At 35.2% G+C, this 25180-nt stretch overlaps 5 protein-coding genes across 10 annotated transcripts; 4 read left to right on the top strand and 1 right to left on the bottom strand.

The window, feature by feature from the left end:
• The first annotated feature begins 6 nt into the window (after nucleotides 1-6).
• On the top strand, nucleotides 7-3956 carry LOC140980610 (heterogeneous nuclear ribonucleoprotein 1-like). The gene is made up of 5 exons (XM_073446544.1): nucleotides 7-229; nucleotides 332-456; nucleotides 778-1004; nucleotides 1193-2387; nucleotides 3378-3956. Exons 3-5 carry the CDS (start codon nucleotides 783-785, stop codon nucleotides 3389-3391), a joined length of 1431 nt encoding a protein of 476 aa, XP_073302645.1. The 5' UTR covers nucleotides 7-229; nucleotides 332-456; nucleotides 778-782; the 3' UTR covers nucleotides 3392-3956.
• Nucleotides 3957-6342: 2386 nt separating this feature from the next.
• Nucleotides 6343-12643, top strand: LOC140980907 (fimbrin-1). 3 transcript variants are annotated; one of them, XM_073447018.1, is made up of 15 exons: nucleotides 6343-6663; nucleotides 6933-7082; nucleotides 7304-7474; nucleotides 7646-7884; nucleotides 7971-8142; nucleotides 8232-8270; nucleotides 8445-8513; nucleotides 8615-8731; nucleotides 9485-9696; nucleotides 10116-10271; nucleotides 10390-10589; nucleotides 11000-11157; nucleotides 11291-11387; nucleotides 11786-11877; nucleotides 12023-12643. In XM_073447018.1, exons 2-15 carry the CDS (start codon nucleotides 6996-6998, stop codon nucleotides 12494-12496), a joined length of 2283 nt encoding a protein of 760 aa, XP_073303119.1. In that variant the 5' UTR covers nucleotides 6343-6663; nucleotides 6933-6995; the 3' UTR covers nucleotides 12497-12643. The 3 variants fall into 3 exon arrangements, with proteins under 3 accessions (XP_073303119.1, XP_073303120.1, XP_073303121.1); XM_073447019.1 differs by having other exon boundaries at nucleotides 6945-7082; XM_073447020.1 differs by having other exon boundaries at nucleotides 6410-6424.
• Nucleotides 12644-13326: 683 nt separating this feature from the next.
• Nucleotides 13327-15119, top strand: LOC140980309 (V-type proton ATPase subunit e1). 2 transcript variants are annotated; one of them, XM_073446065.1, is made up of 4 exons: nucleotides 13327-13442; nucleotides 13693-13830; nucleotides 14216-14263; nucleotides 14814-15119. In XM_073446065.1, exons 2-4 carry the CDS (start codon nucleotides 13733-13735, stop codon nucleotides 14878-14880), a joined length of 213 nt encoding a protein of 70 aa, XP_073302166.1. In that variant the 5' UTR covers nucleotides 13327-13442; nucleotides 13693-13732; the 3' UTR covers nucleotides 14881-15119. The 2 variants fall into 2 exon arrangements, with proteins under 2 accessions (XP_073302166.1, XP_073302165.1); XM_073446064.1 differs by having other exon boundaries at nucleotides 13332-13442; nucleotides 13681-13830.
• Nucleotides 15120-16505: 1386 nt separating this feature from the next.
• LOC140980239 (cell division protein FtsZ homolog 1, chloroplastic-like) lies at nucleotides 16506-19644 on the top strand. Its single transcript, XM_073445966.1, has 6 exons — nucleotides 16506-16769; nucleotides 17359-17458; nucleotides 17714-17943; nucleotides 18519-18686; nucleotides 18873-19106; nucleotides 19230-19644. The coding sequence occupies exons 1-6, from the start codon at nucleotides 16506-16508 to the stop codon at nucleotides 19482-19484; spliced, it is 1251 nt and encodes a 416-aa protein (XP_073302067.1). The 3' UTR covers nucleotides 19485-19644.
• Nucleotides 19645-19819: 175 nt separating this feature from the next.
• LOC140980228 (transcription initiation factor TFIID subunit 6-like) lies at nucleotides 19820-24949 on the bottom strand. 3 transcript variants are annotated; one of them, XM_073445952.1, is made up of 11 exons: nucleotides 24486-24949; nucleotides 24111-24212; nucleotides 23901-24018; nucleotides 23587-23690; nucleotides 23360-23497; nucleotides 23161-23256; nucleotides 22427-22551; nucleotides 22105-22237; nucleotides 21888-22013; nucleotides 20782-20890; nucleotides 19820-20238 (listed from the first exon to the last, which is right to left on the bottom strand). In XM_073445952.1, exons 1-11 carry the CDS (start codon nucleotides 24711-24713, stop codon nucleotides 19940-19942), a joined length of 1578 nt encoding a protein of 525 aa, XP_073302053.1. In that variant the 5' UTR covers nucleotides 24714-24949; the 3' UTR covers nucleotides 19820-19939. The 3 variants fall into 3 exon arrangements, 2 of the variants coding, with proteins under 2 accessions (XP_073302053.1, XP_073302054.1); XR_012175907.1 differs by having other exon boundaries at nucleotides 20102-20238; nucleotides 20782-20920; XM_073445953.1 differs by lacking the exon at nucleotides 20782-20890 and having other exon boundaries at nucleotides 19949-20238; nucleotides 24486-24948.
• Between the last annotated feature and the right edge of the window lie 231 nt (nucleotides 24950-25180).

Below are 25180 nucleotides of genomic sequence, written 5' to 3' on the forward strand. Positions count from 1 at the left end.
ATATTAAATATAATCAATATCTCCTTTCATCGCTCAAGAAATTCCATTTCTTTTGATTATGTGAAAAAGGAGTGGAATAAATAAGGAAAAAGAAAAGGAAGAGAAGGACCTTTGGGGAGAGAGAGGGAGAACAAAGTGAGAGGATGAACATACCTTGTGTTTTTATTTATGTATATTCCTCTCATTAGATCTTGGCTCCAATCCATTGATTTCTTCTCCTCCTTTGGTGGTGAGTTTTTGCGAAGATGAATCAAAATATTGGTTTTTGTTGACCATCTGATTGTTATCGTTTGTGGGTTCTGTCTGATCTACGTTGATTCTGAGTTTTCAGGATTGCGTATGTTTCATCTTAGCCGATGAATGAAGGATCCAATCCTGTTTTATCAAATCGGGCATTTCCCTCTTGATATTTGATCAGTGATCAGTACTGGGTTCCTGCCTCATTTTCTGGATAAGGTTTGATTTTTCTTTTTCGTTTAGCTCTTATTTATTGTTTTTTATATGAATCTCCGGATCTGATAGATTTGTCTTTTGATGGTTTGCATTTTGGAGTTGCTGTTATTCTTCTACGATTGCAATCTATGTTATATTTTGTGCTGCATCAAGTTACCCATTCTTGATTTGATCCGGGCACTTCACAGAGAATTGTTCTGATCTAATCAGTGTATATTGTAGTCGAGATTGTTGCTCCTTCAGTTTTTGCTTTCAAATCTTTATCAATTATTTGGTGTGATGGAGGATTGTTGAACATTGAGGTAATTTCGTATGAATTTTCAGAAAAGATGGAGATGGATCAAGGAAAGCTTTTCATTGGCGGGATTTCTTGGGACACCGATGAGGATCGTCTTAAAGAATATTTTGGAGCCTATGGACAAGTGGCAGACGCTGTAATCATGCGAGATCGAACCACGGGTCGTGCTCGTGGTTTTGGTTTTGTTGTATATGCAGACCCTGCAGTTGCGGAAAGAGTGGTTAAGGAGAAGCACATGATTGATGGACGAACCGTAAGTCAGTTCAGTATATTGTTTACAAATCACATTGCATTCGAAATGCTGCTATTTGTGTTGCCAAATACCGCGTATACTAAGTCAATTGACTGTAAATTTGCTCTTGGTTAATTTTCATGCTTTATGTCTCGATAATAAGGACGTCGTCTCATTTTGTGGACTACACATTGTCTTTTAACTTTCAGGTGGAAGCAAAGAAAGCTGTTCCAAGAGATGATCAGCACCTGATAAACCGAAATACTGGCAGTACTCAGGGATCACCGGGATATGGACGCACCAAAAAGATTTTTGTAGGAGGATTAGCATCTACGGTGACCGAGAATGATTTTAAAAGTTACTTTGATCAGTTTGGTACCATAACAGATGCTGTAGTGATGTATGATCACAACACACAAAGACCGAGAGGTTTTGGGTTTATAACCTACGATTCAGAGGATGCGGTTGATAGGGTGTTGTTCAAAACCTTTCATGAACTCAATGGTAAGATGGTTGAGGTTAAGCGAGCAGTTCCGAAAGAATTATCTCCCGGGCCTAGCCGGAGCCCGCTTCTTGGATACAACTATGGATTTAGCAGACCCAACAGTTTCCTGAACAGCTATACCCAGGGGTATAATCTGAGCTCTCTTGGAGGTTATGGAATCAGAATGGATGGTAGATACAATTCATTAGCTAATTCTCGCGCTGGATTCTCACATTTTGGTTCCCCATCTTTGGGAATGGGAGTGAATATGGAGCAAGGGTTGAATACTGGATTTGGAGGGGGTTCTAACTTTAGTGGCAACCTGGGATATGGCCGTGTTATGAACCCGTTTTTTGGAAGTAATCAGAGTAGGTACAGTACCGCTATTGGATACAACTCCAGTAGCAACAGAGGTGATTCTGTTTTCAGCTCACCATCAAGAAATGTATGGGGAAATGGCAGCCTTAACACTTCCCCGAATAATGCTAGCTCAGGTTCATACTTTGGTTCTGGAAGTGGTGTTTTTGGGGTATTTGGAAACAATGGAGCAAATTGGGGCACTTCTCCTATTGCTGCATCTGTTGGCGGGAATTCTTCTGGATTTAATGGGGGAAATGTTGGCTATAGAGGTGGAGAAAACAGTTATTCGCTGGGAATGGGAGGTTTTGGAAGAAACGGTGGAACAGGTGTGGCTACAGCGTCCTCATTTGCTGCATCAGGCAGTGGTTATGAGGGATCTTATGGGGACTTTTACCGCAGTGGCTCTGTTTATGGTGATCCTACCTGGCAAACTACTTCTTCCGAGCTTGGTAATTCTTGTTCATTGGATTATGGTATTGGAAATCCAGAAGATGGCACTGCTAAAGATTCTGACAGTTATGAGGTGGGCTATGACATTCCGAGTAGACAACCCAAAAGAGGTAATTTGTTTAGCCTTCCGCTAAATTTGCGAATAATGCTGTTGACCAAAATGGAATGGTGATATGCTATAACATATTTTTTTCTTTGAAAAGATGGGATTTGATGATTCATAAATGTCATTGATATAATAATTGAGCTCTTCCTATAACAACTGTTCTTTTCTTTCTTTTGTTTGTTGTGACCGTATTACTCAATAGAAGCATAGTATAGGATGAAGTATTGTTAGCTTCATTTGTGGAGATAATGCAGAAACTGAAATCTGAAACTGGAACTGTTTTTTTTTTTTTTCTAGCTCATTTGCAGAAACAATGCCAAGGTTGTAATTTGAATATTAATATGTTTCGGACTAGACCGTTGTGAACTTGTAGGCTGTAATGTGTTGAACCTCGCACCATATATGTCTCTTTGCACAAGCAGACACACACAGAGACACTCAAGTGCATGTTTTTGAACATGCATGCTCCCAGTGTGATTTTAAGTGATTTAGCGTGATCAAAGTCAAGATTTTCAACTTTGATGATGATCTTCCATTGCTACATATACCTGATGTAAACAAAACTAGAAAGGGGGATAAAGCATCGATTTATTATCTGGATTCTGGAAATGGCCGTGTCTTGTTATAAAATTTCATTCATATACAACTACATTTAATGAGATATAAGCAAATTTTTTTAAAAAAGAAATAGATGGCTTGTATTGTTGTTCTTTTAGATTCATAGGTTAAAAGTTTTCGATAGGAAATTGCATTTACCGAAGTCAATGACAATCTTACTTGCAGTCTTTTCCGTAATTTAAACGCAAGTCGGAATGACAATAGTGCCAGTACAATGATAATTTACTGATGTTTCAAACATATTAATATCCTTGAAATTCAGTGAAGATTACATCGAGCAACAGACAGTACACTGTCTTCAATATTAATTAGTGGTATACGCTGTCAAATCTAGCCATTATATATTCATAGCTTTTCTTTCTATGACCTTCTTCAGGAATTGCTGCTTAGGAAATTTCATCTTTCTGAAGATAATGTAGGAGCGGAGACTTTAAAAAAGCACGTGAATTGTTATTTTAGTACATATCCCTCGGTAGACATATGTTTCTTCTCATATGATGCCGTTTCACAGAGCTAACAGGGGTCTGCAAACTATACGTGTTCAAAAAAAGTATTTTCGAGGGATTTTGTTAGCGTTTGAGGCTTGGTTTTTAAAGATAACTTAGGTTCTTTTATCAGCATTTCGATTGAGATGTAAATCAGATTGCGGGACATACTCCACGAGATCCATTCTACACTATTTATTGTGCTTCCCTTCAAGTAAAAGGCGGTGTCACTGGTACGACGATTTGAAAAGGTAAAGAGTTATTCTTGTATTCTTTGTTTTCCCCTGTTCGTCGGCTCGAATGACTTACCAAATTTTCTGGTTTTTTCTGGGATTTGTAATTCACTCAGATTGTATGTGAGCTTCTCTTTGATTTTACTAGCTTGAAAAATACGAGAATGAAAGGGATAGCCTCTTAGCTTTCCCTTTAATAAAAAAAAAAACATTATTATAAATTCTTTTTTATGCAGAGATTCTGTGTTTGAATTAGTTAAAATTTCCAATGTATTCGAAATAGATGTAGTTTTGGAGACTGGCCTGAGTTGTTCGATCTTGTTTCGTTAACCTTCTTTTGTTATACTCAAAATTGATAATTTTATTAATCCATTTCGAAAACTTTCAATCAAAATACTCCAATGCTAATATTACATCAAACCTTTCAAATATCCACTTTATCCAAAATAAGCATTATTTTATTTTCATCTGCTCGATTAATTAGTACACTAACATCGTTTGAATTAAATCATTAAGAATTGTATGTATAGAATTGGACAGTGTTATCTCATTGATCTAACTTTTGATATTGAGTTAGGTTCAAATCTTAATTTTAATATGATATTAGAGTTCAGACTTATTGTTATGTGGTGGACTGTCCTATGAATAATCAGATAGTGTCTTGTTAACTTCATGTTCTATTTGTTTATTCTTGGAAATGAGGACGTTGTGTTAAATATCTCATATCGGCTGGATTAATTTATTGGAGTTTGACAATCTTCTCTTATTGATCTAACTTTTTAAAGTTGAGTTATGCAAATCTAAATATGCTAAAAATTAATTCACTTGAATTCAATATGTTTTGAACCATTTATAAATAATTTAACAAGATATTTATCTAAATAGTCCATCACAAATACTTGGAATGTCGTATGTAGTTTAAATAAAATTTAAATATCAGGACTTATATATTTAACGAGATGATTCATATCGATCAAAAAGAGATAAAATATTGATAAATAACTAAATAATATTATTACTAAAATGCCTTCATCTTATATTAATCAGTGATATCTTCTTAAAACGATTGAATAAATAAATAATATTTCTAGAATTAATTTATTTAAAAAATTATAAATAAAATTAAAATATTGTATTAATTATTAAATTTCATTAATTTAAATTTATGGAATCAACTAAAAAAATCGATTAATATTATAGAAAATAATTAAAATTTGATAATAACATAAATATGCATTTATTGTGATAATTAAAATATTAATACAAATTTAAATATTAAATAATGGTTAATAACAATTATAATATTAGGTTAAAAATAATATAATAATAATTAAAATATGATCAATAATAATTACATTATTTATAATATTAGTCAAATTTAAAATCATATTTAAATATTATTAAATTTGTTGAATTTATAATTATTTTAAATTTTAAGATATCAAAAAAATTTTTAAATTAATCAAACATCATGCGGTCTCCTCGAAAAGATTATATAACTACCAACAACAGGATAATAATGCATACAGTGCGGATCATGTGCGGGCTGAACGGACCTATCACAATCTTAATGATGCACACCAAACACATGATAAGTGAATGATTAAAAATAAATTACCGCTTATCATGTACACCAAACATTCGGAATTTGTCCGAAGATAATAATAAAATTTCGGTTTGAGCTCTGGACAGGTCGTGCAATGTTTTAGGGTTTTTTTATTAACGTAACAGTTGGAAATGTCGTGTTTTTTAAATTATTTCAATTTTATTAAAAAAAATTAAAAATTAAATTAGATTATTTTAAAATAACCGTTTGAAAAATGCTAAAAAAAATTGCATTTTGGATTTTAATGAATTTATATATATAAAATGATATAAGAAGTCCACCTGGGGTGAGCCGCCCACCCCACACTGCTCTAGAGCAAGTGCTTGTGAATTTTTTTTAAAAACAATTTGGGCGTTCAATCAAATTACTTGGTAGTGTGGATGAGTATTTTAACACATATCCATATTGGTTTGAACACCCATAATGATTTGAAAGTGCTCTAACAATGATAACAAAGAAACAATTATTACAAGAAAAATTTTTAATTTGATGACAATATTTTAAGAAAAATATAGGTTTTGTCGTCGTTAAAGTATCAATTTAGTATGATTTTCGCGATGTCTTTAATGGGCGATATAGATTATTTTTTTCCCATTTTGTTGAGTGTCGATTTCAATATTAGCTTTTTATATAACAATGGTTATATGTATTTAATAAGTTTTTATAAATCATATTACTCATCCATGTCTTTTCTTACCACGAAGATTTTTATAGAAGAAAAATATGAGTATGCACAATTTTAATTTAAATATCGGTAAATTGGTTATTATTTTTCACAATATCGATTCATTTTCCGAGTTCTATTTTTTTTTTCCCCAAAACCAAATTCATCAAATAAAATAAAGAAATTTAACTTGGATAAAATTCTCTATTATATATATATTTATTTATTCGTTTAGGCGTATGATTCTGATATTTCGGTTTGATTATTTTATTCATTACAAATTTGAGTCAAATGGAATTTAGGCTTTCTGACAAAAAAATAAAATAAAAAGACAGCTGAAGGCATTTATAATGTTGCAATGGAACAGAAGAGCGCGTAGGAACTAGGAACCACCGTCTTGCGCGTGGGGGAATCGGTGTATTGAGACGATCCATCGTACCGAATTCATTCCCGATGTTATTTCTTGCTTACTAACCTCTTTGCGTGTCCACACACCAAATCTCCCCCGCTTTGCCCCTTCACAGAAGCAATTGCACTTGCACCGCACTTCTATACCTGTTTACATTTGCATATTATTAAAGATTTGGAAATATTTGCGCAGAACCGTCAAACCTTGTATTAGTATTAATAAGGATTATGTAAAACCAGTTGTTCAAATCTTGGATTTCTTGGAGGTATGCGTGTATTATTGACACCCCACGTCCTGTTTTATTGAATTTTTCATTGTAAAGCTCTTATGGGGAATCTTTCTACGTTTGATGATGAATGTGTGGGTTTTTGTTTGTTTTGAGATTTATTTTGTGTTTTACAGGAATTGAGAACGTAGTGATTAAACGTTGTTGGATTTTGTGCGGTTTTCTTGATTTTTTATTCGGTTATCTTTCGTATCCTTGGATTGAGAATGTAACCGTGAAATCGGGTTTTTGAATTGGTGACTTTTCAGTTGTAATTTCAGAGCGAATTCGATCGTTTCCTTTGATTTGCGGAAGCGCGGGGCAAGAAGCAGATGTCTGGTTTTGTGGGAGTAGTTGTTTCCGATCAATTGCTTCACAGTGAGTTCACACAAGTCGAGCTTCGAAGCCTCAAATCCAGAGTAATTTTCTTTTCATCGCTGTTTACTTCCTTTTTTATTCTGGTGAATTGATTTTTTGTCCATGGAGTATGTTCATGTGATAGTGGCGATGGGAGGTTGTGTCAGTTGGCATTTGATCATTGTGTCTTGAATCCGGAATGAGGCCAGATAGTGGTTGTGCATTTTATGAAATGAAGTTTGAATGTGGGTATGGTTTTTATTTCTTTTTTTGCTTTTTGTAGTACACATCAATAAAGAATCAGAATGGTAAAGTTACGGTTGGCGATTTGCCTCCATTATTTGCAAAACTGAAGGCATTCAATGAGATGTTCAGTGAGGAGGAGATCAAGAATGGGTTGGGAGAATTATATTCTGACATGAATAATGAGATAGATTTTGAAGGCTTCCTCAGGGTAAGTGTTTTTGCCGTAAATCCTAAATGTGATTTTATTCACTCTTAATTGTAAAATATTTCATGTTTATGTTGTGAATGTTGAATCTGAGTGGATATGGTCATCTCCATGATGGCCCGATGCTGGAAATTTGATTATGTTTGGTGACATTTTGTTTTATTGAATAAACAGTCCTATCTAGATTTACAAAATCGAGGAAATGGCAAATCCGGAAATCGAAGACACTCTTCGTCTTTCCTGAAGGCCATCACAACCATCCTTCTTCACACTATCAGTGAGTCTGAGAAGGCTTCATATGTGGCTCATATAAATAGCTACCTCAGAGATGACCCATTTTTGAATCAGTTCCTTCCAATCGATGCGTCCACAAATGCTTTGTTTGATCTTGCAAAGGATGGAGTTCTATTATGGTATTTCAATATGACAGCTTTGAATTATTCCGTTTCTGTTTGAATCCATGGTTTATGGTTTTCATTATGAGTGTGGATATATATAGTAAGCCAATTAATGTTGCGGTGCCTGGGACAATAGACGAACGGGCTATCAACACAAAACGTGTGCTCAATCCATGGGAAAGAAACGAGAATCACACATTGTGCCTTAACTCTGCAAAGGCTATCGGTTGCACCGTAGTCAATATCGGTACTCAAGACTTGATTGAAGGAAGAGTTAAGTTGAGCTGAATTGTTGAGAAAAATGGACCATACCATTTTTTTTTAGAAAATGTAATGCCATGTCTCTTGTTGATTCCTTGCAGCCTCATTTGGTACTCGGGTTAATTTCTCAAATTATAAAGGTTATAGTCTCTAGTTCCTCAGCCTCTCATTTTTAATTTAGAAATAAAGAAATATCAGTCATAGAAGACCGTTCACTGTTTCTGATGCTTATAAAATTTGCATTTTTAGGAGTGTACTGGTTGATCTTTCTCACAAAATCTCTTTTCCATTGATTTTATTATTGTCACCTTCAGATCCAACTGTTGGCAGATCTCAATCTCAGAAAGACGCCCCAGCTTGTAGAACTGGTGGAAGACAGTAATGTAACTGGCTCCAAATCCTCACAATAAAATTACAGCTTCTTTTTTATATGTCCCATGAATGTATATTTTAATTGTGCTGATCTTGCCATTATTGTATGCAGGATGTTGAGGAGCTTATGGGACTTGCTCCAGAAAAAGTTTTGCTTAAGTGGATGAATTTCCATCTCAAAAAAGCAGGCTATGAGAAAAATGTGACAAATTTTTCTTCTGATTTGAAGGTATGTATTTGTTTAAAAGTTTATACTGCTGTTGCATTCCATGGAGTAGCTAGGGAGTTGCTTATGCAACAAAGGACTTTATATCTAGAAAATCCGGAAATTGGGAGAGTTGTTCTTGGAAGTGTTTTTAAGTGCGGTATTTTGTTGAAATATATATTTCTTTTGACAGGTTCCTTGTTGAAGTTGAAAATTATCAACAGAGTTGAACTATTTCTTGGGCATAATGCTTACTTGAAGAAAATACTGTTTGGATTTTCCTTTATAAATATAATGCAATCATTACAGGGCAGCTTTCCTTTTCCTTATCAGGGCTTTGATCTCTTTGGTGTCATTTGGTTGAGCTTTTGACTCTACTCAACTCACGAGCGTTTTGAATTTCTTTTTACTTGTTTTGAAATGTTGTCTGTATATAAATTTGAAAACTGATGTAATGTGCAATATAATGATATTGTGTAGATGATGATTTAGTGAAAGTGGGTAATACAATACAATAATTGATTATTATGAAAAAGTGGAGTGAAAAAATTGAGGTTGTGTAATAGTTGTGTTTTGACTAGTTGACTTATCACTTATGGTATGAGATATTGATCTAATGAGAAAAAATATTTTGGGTTGAAGTATTGGACGTGCATTAATTGGTTAAGTAAAATTTGAGTTGAGTTGATGGTATGTCCGCCACAAACAAACATGGTATTTAATTTTCCACAAGTAATTTGAAGTTATTATAATTTTTCATATGTTTTTGTTCTGTAGGATGGAGAGGCTTATGCTTACCTGCTTAATGTACTTGCACCAGAACATTGCAACCCCACCACCATAGATGCTAAAGATCCCACTGAACGGGCTAATCTGGTCCTTGAGCATGCAGAAAAAATGGACTGCAAGAGATATCTAACTCCCAAGGATATTGTGGAGGGATCTACAAATCTGAATCTTGCTTTTGTTGCTCAGATTTTTCATCAGAGGTTAGAAATCAACTTTTGAATTTCAACCTGTTTTCTGGTATCTGGAACAGATGTATGGCAAAATAAAATCAAGAGCATGATTTCAGTACATCATGAGAATTATCTCAAGTTACTCTGTTTCTTATCTGCATTTAGAACCTGCTCTACCAGTTATTTCAATGTATTGTACTTCTCCTTTGTCAGGCACATCTTGGATTTTGAATCCTTTGCTTGAAATTTATGGTTTATTAGTTTCCAAAGTTATATTATGATATGTTTCTCCTGCCAATTTGATTTTTCAGAAAATAAATTTCCAGATATGATATTTATGAATTGCATGTTTCTCTGGGTAGACAGCTTTTCTTCTCTGAACTTTATAGCGTAACTAAAATTAAATGAGATATTTGGGATATCCTAGGAAACTGGTCTCTTTTTCCCAGGAATGGCTTGTCTACAGACAGCAAAAAAGTCTCGTTTGCTGAGATGATGACGGATGATGACCTAATATCTAGAGAAGAAAGGTGCTTTCGACTTTGGATCAACAGTCTTGGAATTGCCTCTTATGTCAATAACTTGTTTGAGGATGTTAGAAATGGGTGAGTTCTCCTGCTATCAAAGTGAAGATAGATTATCATGTTATCGGTGCTCGCCACCACTGGTATCAATCTTGTTAGGTTGCCAATCTCAAACATAATAAACATATCACGTCTGTAGGTGGGTTCTTCTGGAAGTGCTTGATAAAGTTTCTCCAGGACATGTCAACTGGAAGTACGCAACAAAACCACCAATAAAGATGCCGTTTAGAAAAGTAGAGAATTGCAATCAGGTCATCAGGATAGGGAAGCTGTTGAAACTGTCCCTTGTAAACATGGCTGGAAATGATTTTGTGCAAGGGAATAAAAAACTCATACTTGGTAACATGCTTAATGATTCCGTGTTTGGACACATTAAGGTTCTATATACATTAAGTAATACATAGTGTGAGATTTAGCTGAGGAAGATCTCGTTTGTGAAACTCATTTACATTTGGCCATTTATAAGGTCTATACCCCCTACTTGACTGGTTCTATATTTTTATAAGCTTGAGGGGACTCTTCTAGTACATATTTTTGCTTTGTCCACTTAAGCGCCAATTTCTTCGAAGAGCTTAGCCTTCGTTCAGCCCACTGAATTCTCTGAAGTATATTTGGTGCTTGTGAGAACACCTTTTCCTTGGCTTTGTAGATGGTTTTGGCTCATCTTTCTTTCTGTAATTTTTTTCTACCATCCTCTCGTTTTGAATCCTCAGACCATTCACCGACAAAAACTGCTTGTTTTCTTGCAGCTTTCCTTTGGCAGTTGATGAGATTTAATATGCTTCAGCTTTTGAAGAACCTAAGATCCCGTTTCCAGGGTAAGGAGATTACAGATGCTGATATACTCAACTGGGTTAATAGAAAAGTAAAGAATTCAGGCAGAAAATCTCAAATTGAAAGTTTTAAGGTTGAGGCTGAGCTCCTTTTCTTCACAATTTCTTGTCCAGAAAAAATATACGTATCCATATCTTGATTACTTATGCTTTTACAAAAATTATGTCTGCTGTTTATAGTGAACTTCTGTATTAATTCTTTTCTAGGATAAGAGACTTTTGAGTGGATTGTTCTTTCTCGAACTTCTCAGTGCGGTTGAGCCGCGAGTTGTTAACTGGAATCTTGTTACTAAGGGTGAAAGTGGTACGTTGTTAATTTATTGGCAGAACAACAATTTAATCTGGTCGTATGACTTTTTGCTACCAAAAGATTGACTGATATCCGGATTTTGAACAGCAATTAATAAGATCCTAATTGTGAAGGTATATGATAGTATGCTTGGTAGTTTCTGTGTTTTAGAAAAGGTAGAGGATTGAAACTATGCCATTTGGAACATTTAATAATTGTGACTTGTTAACTCTTTCTAATTCAAACTTGTCGACCCAACTCAGAGAGTAGATTCCAGCACACTTGAAAATATACTCCCTTTACTTCATATTATTTTGACACACAAGAATGAAACCTTATGGTTTTACTTAATGAACTTTATTACACATCGAAAGTGTTGGTGAGAAACTGACTTGATCATTTTTATTTGATAGATGATGAAAAGAAGCTGAATGCTACATATATAATCAGTGTTGCTAGGAAGCTTGGCTGTTCCATTTTCTTGTTGCCTGAAGATATTATGGAGGTGATCTTGCAGTGACAGATCTCTTTTAATTTGTCTTTCATGTATTTTCAAACAATGGTTTTTGCCAACTTTTAACTTGGTCTGATCGAATAAATACGTATAATTATTTCATGCTTCACACAAATCTTGGTGATGCTATTGACAGGTGAACCAAAAAATGATCCTTATTTTGACAGCAAGTATAATGTATTGGAGCCTACAGCAGCCTGTGGAAGAGTCAGATTCATCTCCTTCACCTGCTGTAATTAGTCGTGGGGCATCCCCTGAACCTTCATTCAATGAGACTCCATCCCCGGTTTCAGCTGCAGCCTTTTCATATGCATCATCATTTTCGGCTTCAGCTAATGGTTCTGTGTCTCCTGCTCCGTCCATAACTCCAGTTTCGTTCCCCGAATTCAATGGTGCTTCATCCCCTTCAGCTAGTGTTTCTCCTGTGCCAATCCAATCTCCGACTTTGAGTAAAGAAGATGATAGCTCGCTATCTGTTGAAATGTCACACATTACTATGGATGATGTAGCCCTGGATACAGCAGTGCCTGCAAAAACTGACGAAACGGACGCAGATGTTGCTGCAGTTTGTATTCCACAGGTTGAGGAGGAAAACAAACATGCTGAGTGAATTTTGGTCATAGGTTTATTCTTAGGAAAAGGGTGAGAAGGAGTAACAACAAACAGTAGGGAATGCTAAGTGCCATTATACACATGATATATATGCTTTTGGTTTCAAAGGGAAAAAAATTTTGGACGCTCGAATTATATACTTTTTTTTTTTTCAAAAAAAAGGTTCTTTTATCCATCCTATTCTTCTTTTCCTTCAACTTCCATGCAAAACCAGTACAGATTCGAAATTAATTATTCATTTGTCCATGTTTGCCATGAGATGTCTTTCGGGTGTCATTTTTCTGTCGTATTTGATTTCACAACACACTTGACGATGTTAAAGATTGACGTTAGATTAGATAAACTATCTATATTTAAAATTATCACTAGTGATCGGACACAAAAGATGTGTGTGTAACATGATTTTTAGTTTTTGAAAAAACGATTTTTGAAACTTATAGAATGATTTTTCAGATCACAAAAACTCTTGTGAGACGGTCTCACGGATCAATTTTGTGGGTCGAATATCTTATTTGGGTCAAAAAATTATTACTTTTTATGCTGATAGTATTACTTTTTATTGTGAATATCGGTAGGATTGATCTGTCTCACAGATAAAGATTCGTGAGACCATCTCACAATAGACCTACTCATAGATTAGTAGAAAAAGAATTATTTTCTTTTTTTTAAGTTGTTAATATTTCTCATTTTTTGTTAATATTTGCATTAATTTAGTTAAAGTAGAAAGCTACAAATATAAATTTAGTTAGTGTCACATTGACTAACCAAACCGATTATTTATATATAACTCAAAGTTTAATTAATAATATATTTAAAATTGTTATATAACACATATAATACAAGAGGCCCAAACTATTGCAGAATCTATCAGATCAAAGCGACGCCGGATCGAACGGCCTCCAGAGCTGTGTTCCCTGAAGCCTCGCTACTGCCTGGATTCCAAGGTACTCTCATTGCCCTGAAATTGTTCGATTAAATGGAAGTTTTATGAATTATTCTGCCAATTATTTTAGGTTCTATCAACGTGTCGACCTTTGAAATTTCTGAAATAATTAATCGTACAATCAGCGTATGATTGAATTTCAGATCGTCTTGTTGAATTTTGAATTACTCTGTAATTGAAATCTCGAAAAATTGGTACCTTGAATTTTGGATCTGCATATTGATCCGTGAAACTCGAAGTTATTGTGGCAGGCTTACACTGTAATCAGTTGGTGGAGAAAGGGGATTGAATATGGGGTTCTTGGTGACAACTCTAATCTTTGTGGTGGTTGGGATTATTGCTTCACTTTGCGCTAGGATCTGCTGCAATCGAGGACCTTCTGCTAATCTGTATGCTTGCTGTATTTTCTCATTCTGAAATGCTTTTAGGCTTATAAGTAGGGGTATGCCTTTAAATTAACCCCATTTCTTGCATACAAGAGCATATTTGAATTTTTTTTGTTGTGTTTTGTATCGTAAAGTCATACATGTTGCATATGTCTGAAGAACTATTGTTTTTGTTCAACAAGTTGGTAATTACTTTGATTCTTGGCTGGGACAGGTTTAACATATAACTGCAGTCCCCGCTTGTACATTTTAGTGACTTTGTTACTTATAGTGCTCACTTAACAAAGAATGATAATATAAGTCGAACGTTGAAACCTGACTTCAAGGGTTGTCGTATGCTATCGAGCTAGTGTTGTTTGGCAGATAACTTTTTCTGTTTGAAATGCAGGTTACACCTGACGTTGGTTATTACCGCAACTGTATGCTGTTGGATGATGTAAGTTTGTTTTATTTTTTCAGTTGTTCATTGATTATGCTAATCTGGTGGTAAATTTTTTTCTCCCATTTATATGTACTGAATTTGCTCTGTTCTAATTTCATCTAAATATGAGTTCCCCTCATATCCTGGCGAAGCAATATATTCAACTCTTGTTATGTGCATCATTTGTGTTGATGAAATTTTTTCACTACTGGACATGGTATTGAACTTCGTGCAGCAAATCCTTGGGCGTCTCTGTGTTTGGAGAAAAAATAATGTTTGATTCAGCTTTTCCAAACCCTTTAGGATCGAATTAGAAATTAGTTACAAATCTTGTTTGAGAAATTTTCTGAGGCTGGGAGTGGGTTGCGGTTGCCAGATTGCTTCTCTGTCCTATATATGAGATAGTGAACAGCAGGGTGCCTTTATCCTTCTCATGTAATGAATGCCGAAGCTCGCACTTTCTTGCTGATGCAGTCATTGTTCTTTTGCTGGTGTTTCTAAACTTGAAGTTATCCATAGCTCTTTTCTCATGGAAAGTTGAAATTGTTTTTTTCGTCATTTGCAGGTGGGCGATTGTGTACTTGGCACAAATGAATCCTCTAATTGTACCGATTTTGAACGAAACAGAATGATAAGATCTTGGAGAAGCATCCACAAATGCTTATCTGATTGATTGTGCATGGAGGAATTGAAGAGAGATGAATAACGATTTGGGGTATGCTGTGCCCAGAAAAACTTTTGCATTTATCTTTCCGTTTATATATCCCTGTTTGTTAAACTGTTTCTGATCTGTCATTTATTCTTCGAAGGATGACTACTTGAAATGTGTAATTTGAAATGAATAAGAAAATGTAATTTTTGTGGTGTTCTATATTTTTCCTTCTCTTTTTTTTTTTTAACTATTAAATGATTTTTACAGAGAATATTATAGCAATTCAGTAAAGGATTTAACATCAGCTGATGTTGGATAATTCAAAAGTCTCTTCAGATGCAAATATGCAATCTGTAATCTGTCATCAAATGCTCGTTTGGAGCTGACCATGCACGGCCTCAAGAAAATATTAGTGTCTTTTGGTATTTATGTGTCGAATACGGGATCAACTGATGTTCTATGCTTCTATTGTAATTTAAATTCTAACGAAACAAATAAATAGAATCACGATTATGTGAAAATGATAGAAAATTATATGATATTGTTAAAAGTAAAAAATTTACAAATCTCAAACTCACAAAATATATTAAACAACACTTTATAAAATTTTATTCGCTCAATTGTATTTTTCTTCACAAATTGAGAGACTTATTTATAAAATAACTTCGAAAATAATTGAAAAATAAATACATTATTACATATATTGTCACAAACTAATTTTCAATAATTCCAAATCTTATTTTCAGCATTCAATAATTTCAAATCTTATTTTCAACATATACTAATAATAAACTTAATTTTGAATGTTTGATTTGACAATATTTTTTGAAAAACTAAATATTTTACGTTGGACTTTTGAAATGGTGCTGGTGAATGGGTATATATTTATATTCCCAAGCTAACTTTGTTAGATGCTGATGTTTTTTTAGGCAGCTAGATGCTGATGCGAGATTGGGTTCCTTCGATTTTAAACAATACCATTTTTCTAAACTAGAAATATAAGTTTTTATGTTATGCACAAAAAATTCGGCAGCACAAAAATAAGCAAAATCTGAGGAAAAATACAAAAAACTTTTTTTTTTAAAAAAAAAAAATTCAAAACTGTGGAATTAGTTTTTTTTAGTAATATAACAATTACTTTCGTTTTAACCCTAATACAGCTGGTGTAAAACACTTAACACACGAAAATAAACAACTAGAACATGAAATTTACAAGAGATTATCGAATGATCTATAGTGCAGTCCAATACATAAATGTGTGTCTTGATTATAAGATCATGTTAAAATTGAGATTTAGATATAACTTAATACAAAAAATAACATAAGAAAAAAAAATTGTTTAAATCCATATGTTTAAATGTTGCCGAAAGGATTATGACCGAACTTGTTTACTAAATTGAAATAAATTTGGTGGGGGAGAATTATTGGACGCTTAGTGCAAGACTTGGTCCACATCCCTTTCAATTTGCCCGATTTGCTGTAATATTTAGGATACAATCCACAATTTCTATGCTACAAATGAATTCCTAGAAAAGAAAGACTGAGAAAATACGAAGTTCTGGTTTTCTTGGAAAACAAAAAGAAACAAGAAATCATCGGGTATCAATGGCGACGCTGGGATTCCGAAATCCAGCATCTGCCTCATCAGCGACCTCCATTTCGATTGGTTTTTCACCTCTATCTCTCAAAACTAGGCATAATGGTGTCTCCTTCTCCGGGTGTCGCTGGAAAAGCGCCTGTAATTCAAGATTTTGTCGAAACGGTGCTTATAGTTCGTATACTTCAATAGAAACTGCCAAGATTAAGGTGATTGGAGTCGGTGGCGGCGGCAACAATGCCGTCAATCGCATGATTGGCAGCGGTTTACAGGTTAAAACTTGTTTCTTCTCTTGTTTGCGTGTTCTCGTTGAGGTTTTGTTTGCACAATTATTTAGGTGATGCGGGCGTGAAGCACCAATTTTGAGCAAAAATAATGAAATTTCTAACTAAAGAAATATACATTTAAAACTAAAGAAAAGACGGTGTAGTCTTAAAGGCATTGAAGTTTGATAGCCTCTACTTTTAGTTGTTTTTAAAATTTATTTGGCCTAATGAGATCCTTACAAAAAGTATTTAATGTTTTCGAAAGGGTAGTGGATGAGAAATCCCTGGTGCTGGTGCAATAGAAATGGTTGCCTGCAATATAGGTGTTATGTTCCAATTGAATGATTGCATAAAGAATGTTTTAGAACAGGTAAAAAAAATTATGGCCAACCATTGTTCTGTTGCGCACCTACTCTTAAGTGCAAACCTGTGTTGAATTCTTTTATTAGTGATTCTGTCTCAATATATTAGTCTCTCCTTTAAATATTTTCACCATCATCATGCTGATACTAGTAAATGATATGTTCAGAATTTTCCTGCATGTGAATCATGTTTTGCACAATTTTCAGCTATTATTTTTTTGTTTTAATTGTAGGGTGTGGACTTTTACGCCATTAACACAGATGTTCAGGCATTGTTGCAATCAGCTGCTGAGACACCTATTCAGATTGGAGAGCTTCTGACTCGTGGACTTGGTTTACATCTCACTCTTATGTTTGCATTGATCTTTTCAAATTCTGAAGCTAAGTCCAAGCTGTCACACTTTTATCTCATGGACAAGAATGAAAATCATGGATTTCCTGTTAATTACATATGTTTAATGTATGGTACAGTTATCTGCACGTACTTGCAATCTTGATTTAGCTTCATCACTGCCTAATTTATGTATTTCCTAAAATTTTATTTATCCTTAAAAAGATTTTTAACTAGCAACACTCCTGAAAATTCAGGGACAGGTGGCAACCCACTTTTGGGTGAACAGGCTGCAGAGGAATCAAAGGAAGTCATTGCAAATGCTCTCAAGGGATCAGATATGGTGTTTATAACAGCAGGGATGGGTGGGGGTACTGGGTCTGGTGCAGCCCCTGTTGTTGCTAAAATAGCAAAGGATGCTGGGTATTTGACAGTGGGAGTTGTTACATACCCATTCAGCTTTGAAGGACGTAGAAGATCTTTGCAGGCAGGTGCTGTTTCCATTGTATGGAACAAGAGAGTTAACAATCAATCAATTGTGAAAATTTTAATCCATCCTAAATTGCATAAGGAATTGTGTTCACATTTAATTGTACAAATTACAAAGATGCTAAAGGGATTGAGTGACGTCTTTACTTATCTGATCACATCTACCTCTTTATGTTTGTAATTTTTTGCTTTTAGCCAATGTTTGCTTGATTATTTTCTTGTTTATTTTTATTTATATTTTTGTGCAATAACTTTAAGTCATGGAAAGTTCAAATCTTTGAATTGATATTCATCTCAAGAGAGGAGATTGTTTGTTGATTCGGACTCAAGCTGCACCAATTATTTTATTGTTGATGAAACATGTGGAATAAAGTGAACTTTGGAATTGTATAAACACAACCATCAATATGCGCATTAAAGTGTTTTAGGCGTGAATTATTACCCAATAGATAATTATTACCCAATAGATTGATTCATAATGTAGGCAGGTAGAAATAAAATAATTAGGTCTGATCCATCTTCCATTTATGTTGTCTCTTAATAGAATTATGTTTTCTTTGGATATTATTTCAGGCTCTCGAAGCAATTGAAAAACTCCGGAAAAATGTGGATACGCTTATTGTGATTCCAAATGATCGTCTCCTGGATATTTCTGGTGTACATACTCCCCTTCAAGATGCTTTCCTTCTGGCAGATGATGTGCTCCGCCAAGGAGTTCAAGGAATATCAGATATAATCATGGTGAGGGAAAACAAGAATACTTTATTCGTCATCGGCCTATTTTCAAAATTTATTATCTTTCCTGGTGCGATAGTGTTCTCTTTTTCTGATTGCCCTGTGTATGATTTAACTAAATGACATGCAAAATAGTAACATTCACAAGTAAGACCAATTCCTTGACGTTTTAAGCATCTTCTTTTTATGCAGATACCTGGGCTGGTAAATGTGGATTTTGCAGATGTAAAGGCTGTGATGAAGGACTCAGGTACTGCTATGCTTGGTGTGGGAGTGTCCTCTAGCAAGAACCGTGCTGAAGAGGCGGCTGAACAAGCAACTTTCACTCCTCTGATTGGGTCCTCTATTCAATCAGCTACTGGAGTTGTATATAACATCACTGGAGGAAAGGATATGACGCTGCAGGAAGTGAACAGGGTATCCCAGGTATACTTCCTGCCTTTTCTCCTTCTCTTGCTTACCGATTCTAACACTCGTAGCTGTTCCTTCAACTGTGATGAAGCAGTGTAGTTATTTCATGTATAGAGAAATAATCCCCCCTCTTGCCAGGTTGTTACCAGTTTAGCCGATCCTTCAGCCAACATAATTTTTGGTGCAGTAGTGGATGAACGGTACAATGGAGAGCTCCATGTTACGATTATTGCGACTGGTTTTACACAATCGTTTCAGAAGACTCTTATAACTGATCCTAGAGGAGCAAAACTAACTGAAAAGAGTGCAATAAGAGCTCCAGTAACCCGCCAATCGTCAGCCTCACCTTCCCCCACATCTCGATCGCCTCTGTCTCAGATATTCTTGTTTTAGCTTTTCTTTTTGCTGTTATATTCTTAATTTTACCTGGTTCTCTCCTGAATTTACACGGCCTTTGGTCAAAATTTCATGTAGCTGTAGCAGTTTTATCCCTATGTATATTGTTCAGATGTTTGTGTTTTTGTACATGTTTTTGTCTGCTAATAAATGTATCGATGATACATTTTTTCCAAGTAGACGAAAGATTTTAAAATTTAAAGATTAATTCGTTGTGTGTGCATATAACGAAAAAGATATGGTGTTAAATGAGATAATTATTTTAAAATAGCGAAGAGTTGTAAATTTTGACGAGACTCTATGATAGACCTCCACCCTCCAACAAAAACAGAGCCATAAAACTGATTTTCATAAAAGCGCTAAACACAAGCAAACACAAAAACGTGAAGTTAGATTTCTATATTCACAAGAACAAAAATTGTACAGGGGAAGGAACAAAGGACAACATGCTTTCACCAAAATATTCGCTCAATAATGGTGGCTAATTTCCAGCATTCGCATCTTCTTCGTCGACAACACTTAATGCCTTCAACCGTTTGACCAACACCTATTTCCTTTCTGGCTAATGGACGTGAACACTGTAAATTAGTATCGCCTGCTCGGATATTTGCCGGATATGCACCACCTGCTCCTGGCATGTCCACTGGGACTAAATTTGCTTGTATGACCCCACTGGTCATGGAGCTATCTGTCATTAATTTCTTTGCTGGTGGCTGATGCATTGTGTTATAAATGCCTGCTTTACGTTTATCTTTGCACACATGAAGATATAGATAAAAGGGTTAGTCTTGTGACCGATACAAGGTACAATTAAGCTGTGAACGCAAAACTTGCCAATATAAGAGCATCAATGAGTTAGTCCAATGATTTTCCATGCACTCATCCAATATTGTATCTAAGAAGCGAAAACTATCAGTTGCTATTATTATTGTTTTATACTAGTTGTTGTCCCATGGAATTAGATTCTAAGCATCCTTATACTCTCTTGCACCATGTTTCTAATGTCAACAATATAGAAGGAGCAAAAACGAAGGAAATCGCCGCCGCCACTTGGGTGAAGTAACATAACCCTCTTCCCCATGTGTGACCGATGTAAAAGCAAAAAAATCCCCCACCCTGATGTTCTAATTTCAACTATATAGAAGGAGCAAAAACAAAGGAAATCGCCGCTGCCACTTGGGTGAAGTAACATAACCCTCTCCCCCGTGCGTTAGCCAATGTAAAGGCAAAAAAAAATCCCCCACCCCGATGTCATGATAAAAAAAATTCGAAGAGAATAGTAAAAGATTCTTACTTGACATTGTAGTCTCAACTTTTGCATTACTCGAGACAGTACGTGGCAGTATAGAGAAAACAAAGGGCAACATCTTCAGGCGATAATACAAGCACAAACCAGCTGCCCGCTGAGAAGTGTGGTGTGTCGTCAGTCAAAACTAATTTCACAAAGAAAAACAGAAACATTAACCGCATAAGATGGAGCTAGTAACACCAACTCTGCCTTGCGGTTGTATTCTTTTCTAATAAAAATGGTTGGCATATAACCAATTCAACAATAAATAACAACACTAAAGAGTTGCATATTGATCTAGCAAATTTAGTTGGGAATGGACTGAGGCTTGTTCTGGATAAGTAGACATGACAAAAAAAATAAGTCAATTCAGGCCATCTCTTGACGAAACAAAGAAAAATTACACATAAACACCATATAACATAATTTTTATTAGCCCAAATTATGTTCTCTAAATCTTCAGCCTTGGACTAGATCTCACGATTTTTGGGAAATTAGGCTTGAGGAATGCAAGGAGAAAATTCTTCTACTACAATCAACCAAGAAAAATGCTTTTAAGCCTGTCTATTTGATATGGTACGGAAGAAAGGAATTACTTCCAGCTAATATACATAAATAATAACTATAGACACTCTCCAACGCAAGGGACCTAAAAGAAATGTGTCAGTAGTAATAACGTATCACACATGGTCAAACAAACTGTCTTCATAAAAATATGGCTACCAACCCCGATTGCCTACCTGTGACTATCCTAACCAGTTAACTGCACCCCACAATAAAAATACCATAAAACATGTTATAATACAGTCTCAAATGATCAAAAAGTCCCTTCAAACTTAAGTTGTTTAAGGTTAAGGTACATGCTTATATGATGATGGAGGTAAATTGTTTACCACCTGCAAGGGCAATCCACAATTTAACACCAACCGATCTCTCAAATAACCAATTAAAAACAACCCAGCAGTAAAAAGTTCACTCCAAATGACAAAAGCATATGAATATAAGTTAATCTTCTTGTTTCATCTTTAATTTGTTTCCGACAATCATTTTACATGATAATTGTGGAGTAAAACAAACCATATCTAGCAGATGTAGTCAGCATAATATCTTACCATTAGGGCACCGTATACCAACCAGGCTTCATGCCTCTTAATTTCATTCTTTTGCTTCTCAAGTTGCATTTCTGGCTCCAGCAGTCGTAAGTAGGGCTCAAGATTGGGAAGCACGAGCAAACGAACCTAACAGAAGTTTAGACATTGTTAAGCACTCTGACTAATAAAAGACTGAGGCTGCAGAAAAAGCAACAGAAAGACGGAAGCAGGAATATACCACATTAGGTCCAAGGGCTGATAGCCCTTGAATGGCACCATAATGTTGAGGCAAAGCTTTTGATGGGTCCAAAAAAGCATGAAGTAACGTCCTGGTCACACGTGGCTGGAGATTGTGGTAAACATGACCGAATCTGCAAATGCACAGTTACAAGGAATATAAGAGCGCCTTAAGCTAAACAAAGTAAATTAAGATCAGATTTTTCTCCTTAGGACACCCCGAGGACATGGAAGCCTTCACCTATAACAGATAGTAAAATATGATAAAAACTCATATTTTTTTCATGTAGTCAACAAAGGCTGGTAAATATGAAGATTCCAACCTCTTGCAGATTGAAGCCACCAGGATAGCTGTGAAATTTCTAAGACTCCAGTGGTTGTCAGAAAATTTATTTCCTAGCCTTTTTGCAACCAGGCATGTCATCACCGATGGCATCAATTGGTGCAGCTAATGGATAAAAAACGCAGACATAAGCAATAGGCACTTAACACATGAATTTCAAGCACACTAGCATAAACATTTCAAAATAAAACCAATTCGCTCAAATGACAACATCAACCTTTATGTTTTGGAATAATAAAAAAACATTGTGATGGATATCAAGTATGCAAAATGAAATGGTGCAAGAACAGAATGGTAACATCTGAATCAACTATTCTCTCTTCTTGTCACCAAATTAAACAACTGGTTCTTTTCGCAGCTAAATTAAATTAGAAGTCAAGTCCCAATGGGCCTAGTATAAAGAAACCAGTTTGCCATTCAAACAGTTTGTCAAAATTTAATATCCCATTGGATGATCTTAAATTAATCCAATAGCAATAAGGCAACTAAGATTTGAATTAACAGAATACAGAGCACAAGCAAGAGTTCAACTGCATCCAACTGATACATCTACATCGTAACACACCACAAAAGTGGACTAATGCAGGGACTGAATGGTTCTACAATACATAAATATACAAATGTAAAATGAAGAAAACCTATGACAAGCAATTTCAGAAAACAGGAATGCAAATACACAGATAAGAGGAATTTACCAAAAAAATAACAACTCACATATGGCTCGATGTGTATATGTTGATTTCGAAGAAGGCTCCATACAAGGCACATCAAAGCAAAAAGAATAGAAGAATTGTTCAAATTCTGAGAAACCTGTCATGATAGAAGATTGATGGTCATCATCCTGTATCATCGTAAACCAGTCCAGATAAGAAAGGGAAAAAAGAAGAACAAATTGAATATCACTTATGATAACCTCGTCAGCAACAAAGAATGTAAAGTAAGGCACTAAAGGGTGGAGTCCTGAGTCAGTTGCCAAGCTCACTAATGCTTCTTTGAACAGGGTGGAGTCGGATCTAGTGACAGTAAGCTCAGAAATTTTCGCAAAATAAAGCTGCAGCACCACCCAAAAAACCATTACCTGACAATTAAAATACATTCTTCGAAGGCTGAAGAGGAATGCACAAAACACCATTGCCTTACCTGAAGCTCTCGCGAAAGAACATGCTTGACCGGTAATTTAATGTCTACAGGTAACCCATCCTCCTTGTAGTCGTTCTTTGTGTTATCTGAAGGCATTGCAAGTGCTGCCAAAGATGATTTAAGCAAGTAAATCATAATCATGACAACAGTTGTGGGTCAAATGACATAAAGTGTCCTGCAAGATTTGAACACTAAGCCAGCTGCCAAGTTCTTAAACTAATTTGTCCAGAAAATGAGAAGATATCATATATCATCATTCTTAGTTCATAAACTGTGAGCAACAGATATAGGTAAATAGAAATCACAGTACATACATTGAATAGACATAGGAGGAGGATTTTCGGGAATTGCAGGCTGAACTCCTTCAATAGCCAACCAATGAGTGACTACTGCAGTATCTAGCGGTGCTTTCGGCAGAGGAGCTTCAACCACCTAAAACATATTCACAAAAAACACTATACTAAATGCCAATGCTAAAGCTTTCAATTAAAATAGTATAACGCCAAAAGTCAAAACCACCGTACCTCCTTAAATTCCAGTTCCTTCTCTTCAATATAAAACAAATCCTTGTGTCCAGCAGCCCTCTTGAATCGCGAAGGATCTCCAGAAGCAAACCCATATATCGGCTGTATTCGTATAAACATCAATATCATTACCAACAACGCCCATAACCAAGATTGCTAACCTAAAACCTTATAGACCAGAAAATCATGGAGTGGCTGTATAATTAACAAAATATCAAATCCAACAAGGTTCGTAACCAAGATTGCTCATTTCTAACATAGTAAACCACAACAATTCAAATTGTCATATAATACAGCTTCATAACAAAGAATCAAAAGTAAGAGGTATCAGCAACTGCATAATAGTAATGCGAGTTAGGAAAAAAAAAATACCACCTCAACGTTTCTTAAGCCAAGCGCACTATCAATGTCATCTGTTGTTAAAGTAGTTCTTCTCGAATGTCGCATGCATTTGATAGATTCCTGCACCATATTCAGCAAAAAAAAGATACGTAAATTCAGCAGAATCAGAAATTCCAAAACAATAAACTGATGCACACCAAAGAAAGCAAATCTATAGGAATTAACAGACCTGCATGATTTCTCGAACTCGATACTCGACATCAGCAGCAAGAGCTGGAAATACGTCTGGGGATAAATTGGTAATGCCTAGGCTCTATGCAATCACTTCTATCGATTCTTTTTGTACTATGCTCATTTTCAAGTTCATAAATTTCCACAAAAATTTCGATTACGAAACCAATAAATGATAAACACACACATATTAGTAAATAGCTTTTGTCCACATCAAACTGAATTTCAGTTTATAGAGAACGTTTAGGCTCTGAAAAACAGGGGAAATAGGTACATTTCAGAGCTTGGGCTTGGCTTCAGATTTCCGATGGATTCGATTTCGGGGTTCGATATGGGCCGAATACCGGAATGGGCCGAGTGGCCCATAGATAATAAAGTTTCACGTCTTGTAAACTCCAATTAAAGCAACGTGGTAATGTTGCTAAGTTCGGACCAAGTAGTGTACTCCTTAAAAATTGTTAGTGTGATCAATTCAAACTGTAAAAATTAGTTTGTTC

Source organism: Primulina huaijiensis, chromosome 7 (genome assembly GCF_012295235.1).
Source record: "Primulina huaijiensis isolate GDHJ02 chromosome 7, ASM1229523v2, whole genome shotgun sequence".
Lineage (NCBI taxonomy): Eukaryota > Viridiplantae > Streptophyta > Magnoliopsida > Lamiales > Gesneriaceae > Primulina > Primulina huaijiensis.

Excerpts from the sequence above, each read along its gene's own strand:
- LOC140980239 (XM_073445966.1), top strand. The coding sequence starts at position 16,506 with ATGGCGACGCTGGGATTCCGAAATCCAGCATCTGCCTCATCAGCGACC. Across the intron at positions 16,770-17,358 it reads TGATTGGCAGCGGTTTACAG|GGTGTGGACTTTTACGCCAT; the intron begins GTTAAAACTTGT and ends TTTTAATTGTAG. Across the intron at positions 18,687-18,872 it reads GAATATCAGATATAATCATG|ATACCTGGGCTGGTAAATGT; the intron begins GTGAGGGAAAAC and ends CTTTTTATGCAG.
- LOC140980610 (XM_073446544.1), top strand. The coding sequence starts at position 783 with ATGGAGATGGATCAAGGAAAGCTTTTCATTGGCGGGATTTCTTGGGAC. Across the intron at positions 1,005-1,192 it reads ACATGATTGATGGACGAACC|GTGGAAGCAAAGAAAGCTGT; the intron begins GTAAGTCAGTTC and ends TTTAACTTTCAG.
- LOC140980309 (XM_073446065.1), top strand. The coding sequence starts at position 13,733 with ATGGGGTTCTTGGTGACAACTCTAATCTTTGTGGTGGTTGGGATTATT. Across the intron at positions 13,831-14,215 it reads CGAGGACCTTCTGCTAATCT|GTTACACCTGACGTTGGTTA; the intron begins GTATGCTTGCTG and ends TTTGAAATGCAG. Across the intron at positions 14,264-14,813 it reads ACTGTATGCTGTTGGATGAT|GTGGGCGATTGTGTACTTGG; the intron begins GTAAGTTTGTTT and ends CGTCATTTGCAG.
- LOC140980907 (XM_073447018.1), top strand. The coding sequence starts at position 6,996 with ATGTCTGGTTTTGTGGGAGTAGTTGTTTCCGATCAATTGCTTCACAGT. Across the intron at positions 8,271-8,444 it reads TAATTTCTCAAATTATAAAG|ATCCAACTGTTGGCAGATCT; the intron begins GTTATAGTCTCT and ends TGTCACCTTCAG. Across the intron at positions 8,732-9,484 it reads ATTTTTCTTCTGATTTGAAG|GATGGAGAGGCTTATGCTTA; the intron begins GTATGTATTTGT and ends TTTGTTCTGTAG.
- LOC140980228 (XM_073445952.1), bottom strand. The coding sequence starts at position 24,713 with ATGTCGAGTATCGAGTTCGAGAAATCATGCAGGTCTGTTAATTCCTAT. Across the intron at positions 23,691-23,900 it reads TCCTCCTATGTCTATTCAAT|CACTTGCAATGCCTTCAGAT; the intron begins GTATGTACTGTG and ends CATCTTTGGCAG. Across the intron at positions 20,239-20,781 it reads AGTTGAGACTACAATGTCAA|ATAAACGTAAAGCAGGCATT; the intron begins GTAAGAATCTTT and ends ATGTGTGCAAAG.